The following is a 14,678-nucleotide window of genomic DNA, read 5'->3' on the forward strand; positions in this document are numbered from 1 at the left end:
TTTGCAGAAACATGAACTGACTACGTTTTATCCTGGTATCTGTGCAGAAAGATGATGTAGATATTATTTGTACCCAGAGGATGACATTGGCTGCCATCCCCTGACCTTAATCAGTATCTAAAAACTGAAGGCCTGTCTATCTGTGAATTTCTGTCAGTCCAGGCAATGCACTGAAGACATGGTTGTATTGGCTGATTGGCATTAGTTGGCCATTCATGCTTCACAATCACTGGTCCTTTCATCATGTCTTTGGCTACTGCACCAGCTAGCTAATGACTGGTCTGATCATGTGCATGGCTGTTTCAGGCTGACACAATACTACACAGACACCATTTGCTCCCACAATTCCCTCCCCCACCCTAACCTCCTCCATTTAAGCTTTGGTGTTGTTGATTTATGGTGTTCATATATGTGTTAGGGGGGATCGGTCTTACCAGAAATCATTAAAGCTGTTCACATTCTTCGAGAATTTGTCCTTTGTGGATGAATATGTTAACACATGAAATGTCTTTTTGTTAAAGGTTTACATTTCTTAAGGTTAAATGTTCTTTCTGATGTTGAGCCAACACTGTGCTTGTGATCTGGTTAGGTTTAGGCCCCAGCACCTCTGGGCGAGGGTTAGGAGAAGATCATGTCACAGCTGGACATGTCACCACGAAAAGGTCTCCTTGAAAATGTCCAGTGGTTTCAAACTGACAAATGTTGAAACACAGTCTCGAACTGCCGTCACTGGCTTGGCAGCCTTCTCACCTGTAACTCCACCACCATGCCCTTCACCTCCTGATATCAGGTCATAAACATGTGATGTGAATATGATATGACAACCTTTGTAGAAATATCAATAATCTATCTCTGACATGTACAAATGTGAACGTATCAGTGGACTGCATTAATGCTAACTGCCAAATTATTTTATTCTGGCTGATGTCTCCTCTGGAAATCAATGCCAGATGATTAGCTTTGTCCTTGAGGTTGGAAGACTTGTTAGATGACATTTTGGTATCCCTTGCCTCAAATTAACACTTAGACTTAAGACATTTTGAATCACAGTAGGCCGGTTGCCTTGACATTTGCTCATGGCAATTATAAATCACCTTCCTAAAGTAAAAATTTCCATCGACACAAACTTGAGCATGCTTGTTAGTGAGAACAAGGGGCATAATAAGCCCCTATGGGCTACTTGTAAGGCTTCAGACTTTAAGGCAGATAAAGCTGTTGCTCAACAGCACCTTTGTAGAGTTGTTCAGAGAGACAGCGCTTTTTGTGTTCTCTTCTTGCCGAGATGCTTGCAGTCACATCCATTTCTCTCACCTTAAGGCCACTGCATCCCCACAGTGTTGTTATGGTTAGATCTTCCCCATTTTATCTGATGCACAATGTCATCCTGGAGGTGTGAGGAAGCAGTTGAGAACACATTGCCTGCCTCATGCAGTGCTACCAGTGGGGTGCTTTGCATTAAGGCTGGAGTCACAGTGGCTCCTCCACTCAGCATGGAGTCTGTCCCTACAACGTACGCATGCATTTTTCATGAGCATTTGGAAATGTAAACTTCAGTTATCTTGCTGTGTTATTTTGATCTCTCGATGAAGCATACAAAAAGACTTACAGATCTTGGCTATCTGTGATTCATCAGCGCTGCCACAACACAACATATTTTAATATGCAACATTTAGACGGACTTAGTCATACGATACAATCATTTCCACCATCCCTCTTTATCTGTGCTGCAAGAGGACCAGTGGCCTGATTAGAGCGCCAGAGGCAGGCTGGTGATTTGCCTTCTCTTTGCCTCCACATGAATAACTGTGTCATTGCTCGCTGAATTAACAAACACGGGCAGAGGGGTTAATTTTGTATTGTTGCTCATCTATCTCTCTCGCCTTCGCCCTCTTTTGCTACTTCGCCTGCTTTGCATTCTGAATCCACTGATTAAGTAAACCTGATTAGCTGAGCCGTTGCTGCCAAATTCACTCCTCAATTCCAGAGAGGATCTTTTTCCCTCTCTTCATTTTCCATTCCTCTCGCTTGTCTTTCAAACAGATGAATGGATGATGAGATTTGACAGGCCCGTCCCTACCAACAGAGAGGTAGTTTCCTGTTTCCTGAGGTTTGCACTGATGAAGGCTGACTGCCAAAGCCAAGAGACCTGCAGTAAAACCAATTTGCAGATTCACCTGCAAAATGCTACTTTTCTCCCCCCTCGAGTCAAACATCAATGGAATCATTTGTGAGGGGTTTGGACTGCTTTGGAAACTATTGACGTAAAACGGCAGTCATTAAGTCCTGCCAGCTTTTGTGCCTGTTTTTTTATGTATACATTTTCTTTGCTTACCTGTATTTTTATGTCCTTCTCCTACAGTTTTAACACACATGTCAAGTTGTGCACAAAAGTTCTTTGTGCATCGGTGCTTTGACCTTCTAGATTGTTTGATTTTGTAATTTATGAGTTATTATTATGCAATGCATCTATTTTGTTTATGTCACAGCCAGTGTGCAAACATTCACATTTCTAATGGCTCACTATTGCTGAGTGATCACCTGCACAAGATCGTGTGTGATGTATGAACACAAATTTGTTCAAATCTGTGTCAGTGAGCGTTTAACCTTTCCCCAGATACCAGAGCTGTTGCCAGGGAATTGAATGTTTTTTTCATTACTATAAACCATCTCCAATGTCGTTTCAAAGAATGTGGCAGTGCATCTAGTTGGCCTCACACAGACCACATGTTAGCATGTTCTCAAATATAGCAGCCTCATCAGTGGCCTTAAGCTTCAAAATATGACAAACTACCTACCCTCCAGTTTCAGTTTTTCACATGAAAGGCTCTGCAGTCAAGTTAGCAATAATATGTAATATACAACATCCACTTAGACTTTTAAAATAAAGCTAGCTGACATGTTTTGACTTTTGGACTGTCAGTAAGGTCAAATGGATGCCGTTAGGTTTAGGAAAAGATCATACTTTAGGTTAAATAATGATGTTCATTATAATGTCTTGTAACGCATGTAACATATCTTACATAATTGACATACATTAACTTACTTATGTAATATAAATTAGAAACTATTCACTTTCTGTCCCACATGGGATGCAAGTGGTGGGAGTGAGAACGGGCTGGCACATCAGCCCAGGACCTCCACATCCAGCTTCACCTGCATGATTGACTGAGACCAGCCACTCAGACAGATGATGCAACTGTTTTTTTGCAAAACCAAAGAATACGTGCACAAGTGTCAGAAAGTGTCTCAGGGAGGCTCATCTGTAAGGCCCCTCATCCTCACCAGGGTCTTGACCTGACAGCAGCCTGGTGTTGGAGCCAACTTGAATGCTCACTTTGCACAACTTTGGAGAGGAGCACTCTTCACAGATCAATCCTGGTTGCATGCATGCAACGTGTCGGCGAGCAGTTCAAACAGATATGTTATGCGTAGGCATAAGCTAGGGTCAACACACTGCCAGTTTGAATGCACAAAGATACCGTGTAACTTTACATACTACCTACCCACCAGACATGTCAGACATGTTGCATGTTTGTGATGCTTTGAATCGTCGGGCACGACAGCATGTTCAACCTCTTGCCAATAACCAGCAACTGAGGAGGAGAGTTCCAACAGCCTCATCAACCCTTTCTATTTCTTTGGGGAACCTGTGACCCAAAAAATTACATATCTGTAATGCTTGTCATGTGGTGTCTACGGTTCAGTGCCTAACAAATGTCCTTTTTAAGATCAAACTGCACATTGTAGAGTGTATAAAGAAGTCTTAAATCTTCTACTTCAACTTGTTAAAAATAAGGAGCAAAACAAGAGTTTTGCATTTATATTTGTGTTGAGTGCAGAACGAAGCCCATTCACTCTAACCATATTTAAAACACAGCACTCTGGCTTTGTACGTAATAATGATTGATCAAATTTTTATTATGATGATATTTAAAGTCAGGACTTAAAGTAAGTTAAATACTATATTCAAGGCTTTGGAGGACCTTACAGTCAATGTATTCAAACTTCTTACCGCAGTGCATCAGAGTGTTTTAAAGCCTCCATTCTTACCATAGCCTCTATACCCCAGAGAACGCTTCTCTAGTTTGATAACACGGTCATCCCGTCTTTCTGTTCTTTCCCATTTCTCACAGTCACAAGTGAAGGGCGGATTGATTTTGAGTAACATTTAACAGTACTATCAAATTAAAAGTGATTTAGCCCACACATAAAAAAAGGAGAAACTCTCCTCTGAGTTGGAAACTGGGCCAGTTTTTGGCATTGTCAGCACTTTGTTCAGCTATAGAGCTCAGTATGGTACCAGCCACACAGATGGAACCCCTCAGTGTTTGAATTTAATCTGTGAAAATGGTTTATTTAAATATTATTCTGATATCGTCATTATAATACAAACTGTTGCAATGTTCCAGTACAGAAGCCTCACACAATACCAAAGAAAAGAGAACTATAATTCATCAGAATTTTTGACAGCTCAACAAACAGACAGGACCGCATCGAAATGAAATACATTAGAAGAAACAAATACATCTAGAGTGAATGAGTAGCGTGGCATATAAAACAGAACAGAAAAATGGTTGTGTGATGTTTCTGAAATAGCATCCCTGGATGAAGGAACCGCTGCTCCAGCCGTCATCGTGAACTGTTCTCTTCTTTGGTAACGGAGGCCTTGTCGCTCGTAAGCAATTCAGCCTCCATCACGACCCAAACAAGCATCATTTTTCATCACTCCGATTACAGTTTCTTCGCTCCAAACTCTCCTTCTTTGTTATTCAATGTGTTGCAAGGACCCAAGCGAGTCCCCTAGATTAAAGTGAAAGCTTTATAAAGGAGATGTTTCTAATATATATAGATATATATTTTTTTTTTGTCAAATACATTTTATCCAAGTTCATTTTGAAGAGATGAAAACCCACTTTGGACTTGTTAACACTTGAATATGAGTACATGACACCATTGTTACAAGTACAGAACATCACTGGCCTCTGCCTTTTTAAATGGATTTTTTTAAAAAATGTTAACATGCTGATTATTTTCATTTACAAGTTGTACAGATCTTTAACTTTTTACATGAGGGTTGGACAAACTGTCCACTCAGACTGTGCACACTCTCTCCAAAGTGCTGTGGCACATTTCCAACAGTATCCACATCCAAATCCCATTCTTCATACATTAAAATAAGCTGTACTTTTTTCTGAAAACTAAACATTCTGAACCATATTATATAACATGTCTCATTTCAAAAACACAGCAATTGATTCCCAGTCACAGCAGAGTGAAATATATAAGACTGATGCTAGGTTAACTGTCCAAATACATCCTGAAGCTATTTGGAACTCGAGGGATCGGACAGGGCTGCCCTCTGTCTCCCACACATCCTGTACCCAGGCTGGAAGCTGCTTATTACGAGATGTCTCTGGTCTGATCCCAAAGCATGACAAACTCTGTCAGCCTTTAAACTTCGGTGCTGAATCAACAAGTTTCCCTCCACAGTTCTTTGGGAATGCAGTACAACTATACAAGGGGGCGTTTTTGCTTTGTCTGCAAAGCGGAATAAAAGCTTGAAGGAAGGTGAGCATTTTGCTTTTGAGAAAAACACAGCACAGTAATCGTTGGCAATAACATCTGTACGTCATGTATGAATGTTAGATTATACCATACAGCACATGAGGAACTACATAATCATGCTTCATGTTAGCTTAAAGGTCCCATATTAAGAAAGGTAGATTTGCATGTGTTTTTGAGTATAAAGCAGGTCTAGGTGCTATAAATACTGTGAAAGTATCAAAACGCTCAGCTCACAGAAAAACTGACACAGCCTGTGTTCAGATACTGTGCCTTCAAACAAGCTAAGGTTGTGATGTCACAACAGTACAGCCACGCCCCCCAGTGCGGCTGTTGTTGTTAAAACACCGGCAGAGATGGGACGGAAACACGGTGGGCGGTGTCTGTTCAGGCATGTGAGAGGTGACCAATCAGAGCAAATTGGGCATTTCAGGAGGGGGGCCTTAAAGAGACAGTCACTGAGACAGAGGGTGAATAGAGGTGCTGCAACAATGGACAGTATGAGAAAAATTGTGTATTTCTCAACACTAAAGCATATAAAACGTTTCTAGTAGACACCCAGAATAAAAGCATGAACCTGAAATGAGCGGAATATGGGACCTTTAAGTTGATGTAAATTCTGGGCATCAAATGAGCAAAAAACAGTATGTGCTTGGAGGTCAATGTCTACCAAAAATAAAATGATGATCTCATTGCAGGGCAATTGCTGCACTGTGGCTGCATGATACTCATGGTGGATAACATTCATGTACAGGATGATTCTTGAGACATAAATCAACTACTCTATTATTCATAAATATTTCAGGTTGAGTTGGAACATCTGCATTTCTGATGGATGGTGCACATTTTCCTTTTCAGCTCAAAAGTTAACAACAACAACAGAATCCCATTTATTTTACCAGGTTAAACTATGTCATGGTAATGACCTAAAATTGTTGCCCTATGAAACCAAAACACCTTTGTCTGTGTTTGTGTCGGATTGTCAAAGCGTTTTGCTTATAAATGCTCTGTGTGGATAAAAATCTCTATAATATATCATCTGAAAATAAAACTAAAAATATATTACTGTGAGATATAAGAGAGAAAATTTCAACAAAACTAACTTATTTCTCCCAAACATGGGTCATATACAATGTCTATGATAGATAAGCAAATGTTGCACTGCATCGCATGTCACCTTCCAGCCATTTAAACATCTATCTGCAAATTTGCGATTGTGTGTGTGTGTTTGCTTGTGCGCCGGCATCAACATAAAATAAACGAGCAATAGCCATGATCCAGAGTGGGTGAATACTCATTTACCTCTTTGTAATGAGACATAGCAGGGAGGTGCACAGCAACTGAAGTATGCCATTTAAAAAATGGTGCAGGTCAATTAAAATTAATCATCCAATTGTCACATATCAGGGTTTTCAATGAGTCATAAATCGTCACATCCTTTTTATTCCTACTGAGGATGCAATACAAATTAAAATGACATTTTTTTACACCAAAGCTAGCACATTAAAAATAAAGCTAAATTCAACATACTGTAACACTGACTGTTGACTTACGTAGCTCAAATAACGTTTGCTCCCTTCTTTTAAGCCTTCAGACTAATAAGCATGCACACCTGTATATGTATCACTAACAAGATGTAAAATTATGCACATCAGATCATTTGGATGGCTAATACTGCTGAAGGAAAATGAGAAATGTAGCCTTTTTTCAACCTGATGGTTGATGTTAACAGTCTAAATTAACATGTACTTGACTTTCTTTTGCTTCTTTGAGAGGGCCAGAGTGCCTCTTCACAATGAAGTTCCATGGCCAATATGAAGCGCTATGTATACAGCACATACAGTAATTCTAGGTGTTTCAAAAAAAACAGATATATATCTAGAATCATATATATTACACAAATGTAGATTCTCTGTTTTTTCTTGTTCACTTTTGAGCAATGAACACATGAAGAGGAACAGCAAAACCATAAGAAAGTCATTCTTCCATGAGGGTTATCCAACAAGATACAGAGTCCGTTTTCACACCGGAGTGTTGCACCTCGGATGGTGTCGACAGCTGTACAAAAGGTAATCCAACCGGTTTAAAGGTGACTGGTGTTTACAGTGGCTAATAACAATGTGCTGGGTAACTGTGCAGTCCGCATGGTGAGGGAGGGGAAGGGGAAATAAATCAGGCAATTTTCTCGTTCACTTTGAGAGCAAACAGAGAGAGCAAGATCAGGGCGCAAACCATATCAGTTCTTCAAATTATAACAAGGCATCCCTCACCAAACCACACGCCAGAAGAAGGACAGCCAGTCCAAAGCTGGAGGATATTCTTGTACCTGAGAAGAGAAGAAACAGAGGATTAAAAGATGTACAGTGAAGCATACATTTGTGATATAACCACTGCACAGATGTTCCGAGCTTTAGATTGACAGCTCTGTATGAAATAGACATTTTTTAAATGTAATTATTTAAAGTTGTATGGCGCCATGTCAATATGTGATCAGATGATGTTATACAACTGTACCATTTTTAATCAAGGTTATCACAATCCAGTCAAAAACAGAGTAGAGCTGTCAAAAACAGCGAGTTTTTCCATCACGTTGAGTCAGTGTGAATAAATTAAATAACTGAACTCTGATTAAATAACATTCATGCAGACATATACATAAATGTTATGTTTTTATTCAGTTATATCATAAATACTTCAGGGGATCTTCTACATAAACATGTATTTGTTATTCAAGCACTGTACATAACAGTAATGCATTTCCATTAATCCATATCTTGTAATAAATTGCACATCTACTTATTTAATACATTGCTGTTGCCAATCCCCACCCCAGGGGTGCTCATGGTTGTGCTGGGAAAAAATGCTTTTAGACTGGAGTTAAGAATGGTTAAGAATGGTTTACATTACAATGTCTGTACCAAATATAATTTGCAGAAAATATATTTTATTGAGGGTGTTTATAAGAGTCAGTCAGTAAGTGTGCATGAAACGCTGTGTTTAAAGACCCAGTGTTGGGGGTTGGGGTTGTGAACACCAACCAAATTGTTGTGGGAGGTTGCAACATAAAAACGTTTAGAACTACTGATTTAATTCATGCACATGGACTCAACATGATAGAACATGTTGCATTAAATGTGACCCTTTGAAACAGTGATGTGTCGTAGCTCTACAGGAAATAGACAAACAACATGTTTTGTTTTTTAATTTGAAGGATTTGTTTCAACCATCACATCCTTACGTACTTTCCACATCATAACATTAAATGCACAATAGCTCATGAGGTTGTAAAAAATGTGTCTAAAATGTTTTTTGTTTTGTTTGTTTTTTGGTCCTTTAACTTGTGGTCGTGTTTTACCCTCTTCTGCATTTCAAATTTCACACCATATGTTTGAATTAAATTTGGCTGCAGTCACCTGTAAGGCCTGTGCTTCATATGCATACATCTTGGTTATAATGTTCGTCAGTCATCAAATTTCTGTTAACACAACACAGGTTTTGTTTAAGGAGACCTCGGGACATCTGCAGCTGTGCTTGTGGTGACCAAAACAGGTTTGCCAAAACATGATCTTTTCCTAACCCTCACCAAGTTGTATTGGTACTTCAATCTAATCAGGTCATATGCACATATGCACACAACACTAAATGGACAAACGAACCTACGGAAATGTGAAGTTGCTACATAAAAAAATAAGAAGTGTTTGCAGACACATACATTTGCAGCATTTATTCTGCCACTGGGTTGTCAAACATTCATCAGTAACAGTCATCCAACTTGTGACTCAACCGGTTTCTGGGGTTTTTTGGTGTCACAAAACTGAACATTGTAAATATTATTTTAGGTTCTTATTTGTAACAAAAGTGGTGTACAAAGGCTAAGAGGTGAATCTTAATGTAACGCTAGTGATCGAGCTTCGATTTACGATACATATTCATCTGGTCGAGGCTGCTCAGCATATTTGCAGAATTTGATAGATAATGGTGCAGCATTCATACAAAAATGTCAAGGTCTAAGATTGACCTTCTGCCCATGAAAATGAATATACATATTTCTTCTCCACTGTCTTTGACAAACATGACAGACACGGAAACTTACAAGTGTGGCCCCCCCTTAAAGGAAACAGTCTCTGAACTGTTATGAAAAGGATTTACATGGGCAGCTGCCGTCGCCTTGGCCCTGACAAACTGCCTTCACCACGGCAGGCAGCTCAGACTGTTTACTGAGCGTCTGACATGACTAACAACTGCAAACTAGAACACATTCACCTGAGTCTCAGGAACATTGAACCTGAACTGATGAGAGTAACAGATGACACCAATACAATCCTTCGCAGCAGAATTCTGTGTCCAAAAACAGAAACAGAGAAAGCAAGGCTGCGAGAAAGACAGGGCTTAAAATGAGGGAGAAGTGAGCAATACAAGAAGTACTAAGTTTGAATTCTGTAAAAACAAGGGCGGACTTGGGAAATAGAAATACAATTTTCACTAAATCCTGTTGACATTGACTATATTCATGTGTCAGACAACCTTCTAAGAAGGAAATCTTCCAGGGGGACACTTTGTTCCTTGCAGCTCAGCTCTGGATTGTCTGGGCTGCTGGGGATTGGGGGATGAAGGGAAGGAATGGTGGTGGCTTGAGGTGATCTAGAGAACAGGAGTGCCACAGAGGAGCAGCAATCACTCTGGGCCAAAACACCCTTCACACAGAGAATAATTAATCAGCCTCCAGCTAGCAGTCTGAGCAAGACACAGGCGCAGAGAGACATACAGATGTACATGGGAAAAACATGCACTAATTCTCTAATATCCAGCTTTGTACAATAATCTTCTCTGTGACAGTTGAACCACAGTTCATATTCACAGTACACACACATCCATTGTAAAGTTGCAGCTGATGTTGATAATACCTCAGAAATGGTTAATAAATATTATGCAGTTCATCAGTAAACATTATATGGATGGTCTTTAATAGACAAAATAGCACCTGATGTTTAGAAAGCTTTACAGTTGCTTAATAAATGGTAAATAAAGCATTTCATTGTCATTAAGTTTAATTTACTATAAATGTGTCATTTATTAATGATGGTGATGATGGCGGTTATCAATTTGCTTTGTTAACCAGGGCATTCCTTCTTAAAAAGGGTAACTGGGCAATTCCACTGTTTGCATGTACTCCGCTATGGTTTTGCTCCATGCTCCGTCGTCCGTCAACCCCCACCAGCTGTGTTTTGAGTGCAGCACGGCGCAGCACTGCCGGACAGCTGGAGTTGCGAGACCGAGGAGTTCCTGCGATAATTACAGAATCACACCTATGTGTTACAGTATAAACACAACAAACAGACAAAAGGTTAGTGTTGTCAACCGAAGGATTAGAAGAAGAATTTGGATTTGTCTCTTTTTTGAGATTTTTTTTTTTTTTGAGAGTGTTTTATTCTGAAAATGAACCGGATGTTATGTTGTTGCTTTGGTGTGTGACTTCCGGTCAGCTCTGTGCTGAATTCGGCTGAATTGTTGTGCCATGCTCCAGCATCCTGCAGCACTAGAAGCATTCCGTATCTGCTATGGAAGGGTCTGAACTGCCGGAGCTACAACGGAGTAGATGCGCAACGCAGTGGAGGCAGTGGAAGAACACACATACTGTAGACTAGAGTGAAACCTATACCTTTCATATGTTACACAGCATTATCCAATACAATACTGTGTTGGGATTCAGTTTCCAAACTAATTATGTTGGAGTGTTGATGATGAGTTCAGGAGTCTCACAGCCTGGGGAGTGAAGCTGCTCTGTTGTCTGGTGGTACGGCAGCAGATACTTCTGTATCTGTTGTCAGATGGCAGCAGGGTGAACAGACTGTGGCTGGGGGGTTGTTGTGTTTAAGTGTTCATTGGGCTCTGTGCATCTATTAGCTAAACATCTGGTTGAATTTTTCACTTTGAAAAAATGTATACATAGAGCTGTATTGCATTCATTAATCAGTTAGCTAATTTATTTTTGCGCTAACTTCCTGTGGCAGGCAGGGGACACGGTTTATCAAAAATAGGCTGCAAAAAGTGAGGAGATGACAGAGGTTCCCACTGGAATGAGTAGAGTTCAGGTAAACACAGAGCTATGTGAAAACAAGGCCTGAGTCTCCTGCAAGATTGTGACATTGTGACCAAACGAATGAATTTTTTATTAAATTAATATTTTATATATTGAACTTACTGTATGAACTGGAAGGACAACAGTGTTGTTGTACTACAGGCAAAACTACATTGCTATTACCCAATCAGGGAATGTACTTTTATGTAATTTTTATTGCTTTGTTGTGCTCCAGCTACATTCATTGAGTTACTGTGTGGGTCACTGTGTTTGCAGATTGCATCAGGGCAGCTTTTCTAATGGACTGGAGGCAAACACATCCCAGCACCATAGCAGATTTCATCACATCATTTACTTACTAAACTGCAGATGAGCAAATGTTTCCTCTGAGTCTGTTGTGTGTTTTTATTGCATAGCAAAATATTCAAAATATGTTCTCTCTAGTTTGTTGAGCATGATTCATGATTTAAGCAGTTCAGTGCAACACTGTGTTCAGGTGGACAGTTAATGTACACTCATAGCCATCTGGTGAGGGGCCAGAAATCTGCAACACCTGCACAGCTGGGCTGTAAGAACGGCTCTTGGTAACATCAGGTTTAATTGATGCAATATATGGAGCACTTCCAGCTCTACTCTTTTTAATGTACTGTAGTGGGAATTGCAATGTATGAAACATAATGGGAGCCATACTGACACCATGCTTCAGAATAAGATATTGTCATGTTGTGTAATTGTTGTTATGCAGTACATTGATATTATATTTAATTGTGGTCTGTGAATGGTCTTTCCCTGTGCCACAGAGCTCCATTGTTGTCCAAAACTATTCAAACACATCAAACCAAAGTGTTGCACTGGGTAACGTGTTCCTTCATTACCATGAACACACACACTGTAGTTTATTTTGACTCGATCCCACATACAGTACACTGTCCTGATGCCACAAATACTGTCTAGAACGACAAATTATTAATAATTAGTTATGTATTAAGATGGAGACTAACAGATTGGATTTGGTGTGTTTCAGGGATTTGCTTAAATAGAATGATGCTGGCCCTCTGTGACAGTATTCACCACAAAATACATGTGAGTTGAGGGAGAGTGAAAGAAACCGAGTTAAAACAAGAGTGACAGACGGACCTTCACTGGATGGAGAGTGCCCCGGTGTCAAAGTCTGTTCCCCCGTTGGTGTGTTTCCTCTCACTACCAGTACTTGAGAAAGTTAAAAAATTGTATTCTTTCTACTAGATCAGTAAGTAACAAAATCAGGGTTTTGAGGTCAAATTGGGATTCTTTGTTTTGGACAGTAGCCAGGCTGCTAGTGGAAGCCATGTTGCTAATGCTGTCTTTGCAACAGCAGGGCTGACAGTAACAGGCTGGACACACTGGATGCGTGAGTCGGAGTCTTGCCTATTTATATCACGACACGCGTGTGCGGTCCTCGGCAAAAACCAACCTGGAAACGACCTGCAGACAGTCATATGGACGTCATACCAGCATTTCACTACATTTTTAATGTCTGTATGTGTAGAATATGCCACAGACATGAAGAGAACACACACAGCAGGTGAGGGACGGTTTCTTTTCTGTGCACTCTTTTTCTTTCTCTCTCTCCCTCTTTTTCCACTTCCTGCTTTCTCGCTCTTTCATCTGAGTAAAGTAAAGTTATGTCATCATATTAATTGATAAGGCAGGAGGACCAGCTGGACATACACCTAGTCCAGGGCTCTGAGTAGTGCTGGATAACCTCTGGACCTGAAACCTGTCCTGAAACATTTTTAGTTGATCTTACTTAAATTGAAATGAAAGAAAAACAAATCATCAACCATTTGTTTTTTCTGGAGTTGCAACTTATTACAGCAGCCGTACAAGGACAGATACAGAGCTACCATAATGACCTCCTTCTGAGTAAAAACAAGTATAATGGGTCACACACCGCATGAGGCACAGCTGTGCTGGGTCATTTCTTTGGTGTCAGTTCTGACATCTCCCAGATGTACTTTTAAAATCCATCGAAGCAACTCTAAATAGTCTAGACTCCCTCTAGAATTTGGTGATCAAGCCACACTTGTACAGAACAGCAGGGAGATTGTTATTCATACATTATTGATTTGCTGTTGCAGTGGTTTCTATTGCTTTGGAAAGCAATTTTTCAGTTTGGTTGTCTGAGAAAACACAAACGGTGAGAGAAGGTGAATGTAGATATGATTTTATCAGGTAAGAAAAATGCATTCAGAACCAACAATCTATTCAGGGCGTCTGTGGTAGTGTTGTCAACACACTGTAATTTCTAACTTACAATCCACAATATAATACCCCAAATAATATTGATATTGGATACCACATTTGATTGCTATCGTAAATATTGACACTACATCAGGGGCAACATTTAAGAATAGATAAAATATGGCTTGTTCACTGTGTATTTAGCAAAACAGCATCTTAGTTAATTAACCTCTGGAGGAAGTCATCATTTCTATCCTTTACAACAACATATGTTTCTTATCTAAGGTGTGATGAAACCCTCCTACCTTCAGGTCAAAGGTTAAAGCCTATACTCTTTAATGTTTGGTCATATGTGGACTGCCTGTTTTGCTCTTGGATGTTGGACTGTGAAAACACCAGGGACAGCGATGATAAGCCAAGACTTTATCCTTCTATCTCCGACACAGTCTGACATTTTATTTTCTGATATTTCTTTTTAAGATATTAGATTGCTGTTGTCAACAAACAGAATTAGGAATCTAAGCCAAAGTAATAGCAAAGATCTGAGAGCAAAACAAGACTGCCACAATGATGAACAAGGGAAGGATGAGTGGACAGATAATCAGATAGCTTGCGAACAAGCCAGCAGTCTGTTTGGAGCGTTGACACGACTGGCTCCCAACCTTTTGGGTTGTACCTATTTTAGCTAAGTTTCTATATATGATCCGTCATCACAGGTTTCATATATGATATATATCATATGTCTATGAGTAATGTTAGAGAAAATTTAATATAATTCCGTGTAAGAGAAATATTTTTGTCTGCTTCTTGTCTC

General features: G+C 39.8%; 1 protein-coding gene across 1 annotated transcript in view; it reads right to left on the reverse strand.

The window, feature by feature from the left end:
- Positions 1–4,429: 4,429 nt before the first annotated feature.
- vstm2a (V-set and transmembrane domain containing 2A) overlaps positions 4,430–14,678 on the reverse strand; it is an 85,136-nt gene continuing 74,887 nt past the window's right edge. The window contains exon 5 of the mRNA XM_084340194.1: positions 4,430–7,888. Coding sequence (XP_084196320.1) covers positions 7,812–7,888 — 77 coding nt within the window. The 3' untranslated portion in view covers positions 4,430–7,811. The remainder of the gene's footprint in view (positions 7,889–14,678) is intronic.

The sequence above is a fragment of the Pagrus pagrus genome, assembly GCF_965226575.1.
Source record: "Pagrus pagrus genome assembly, chromosome: 20".
Lineage (NCBI taxonomy): Eukaryota > Metazoa > Chordata > Actinopteri > Spariformes > Sparidae > Pagrus > Pagrus pagrus.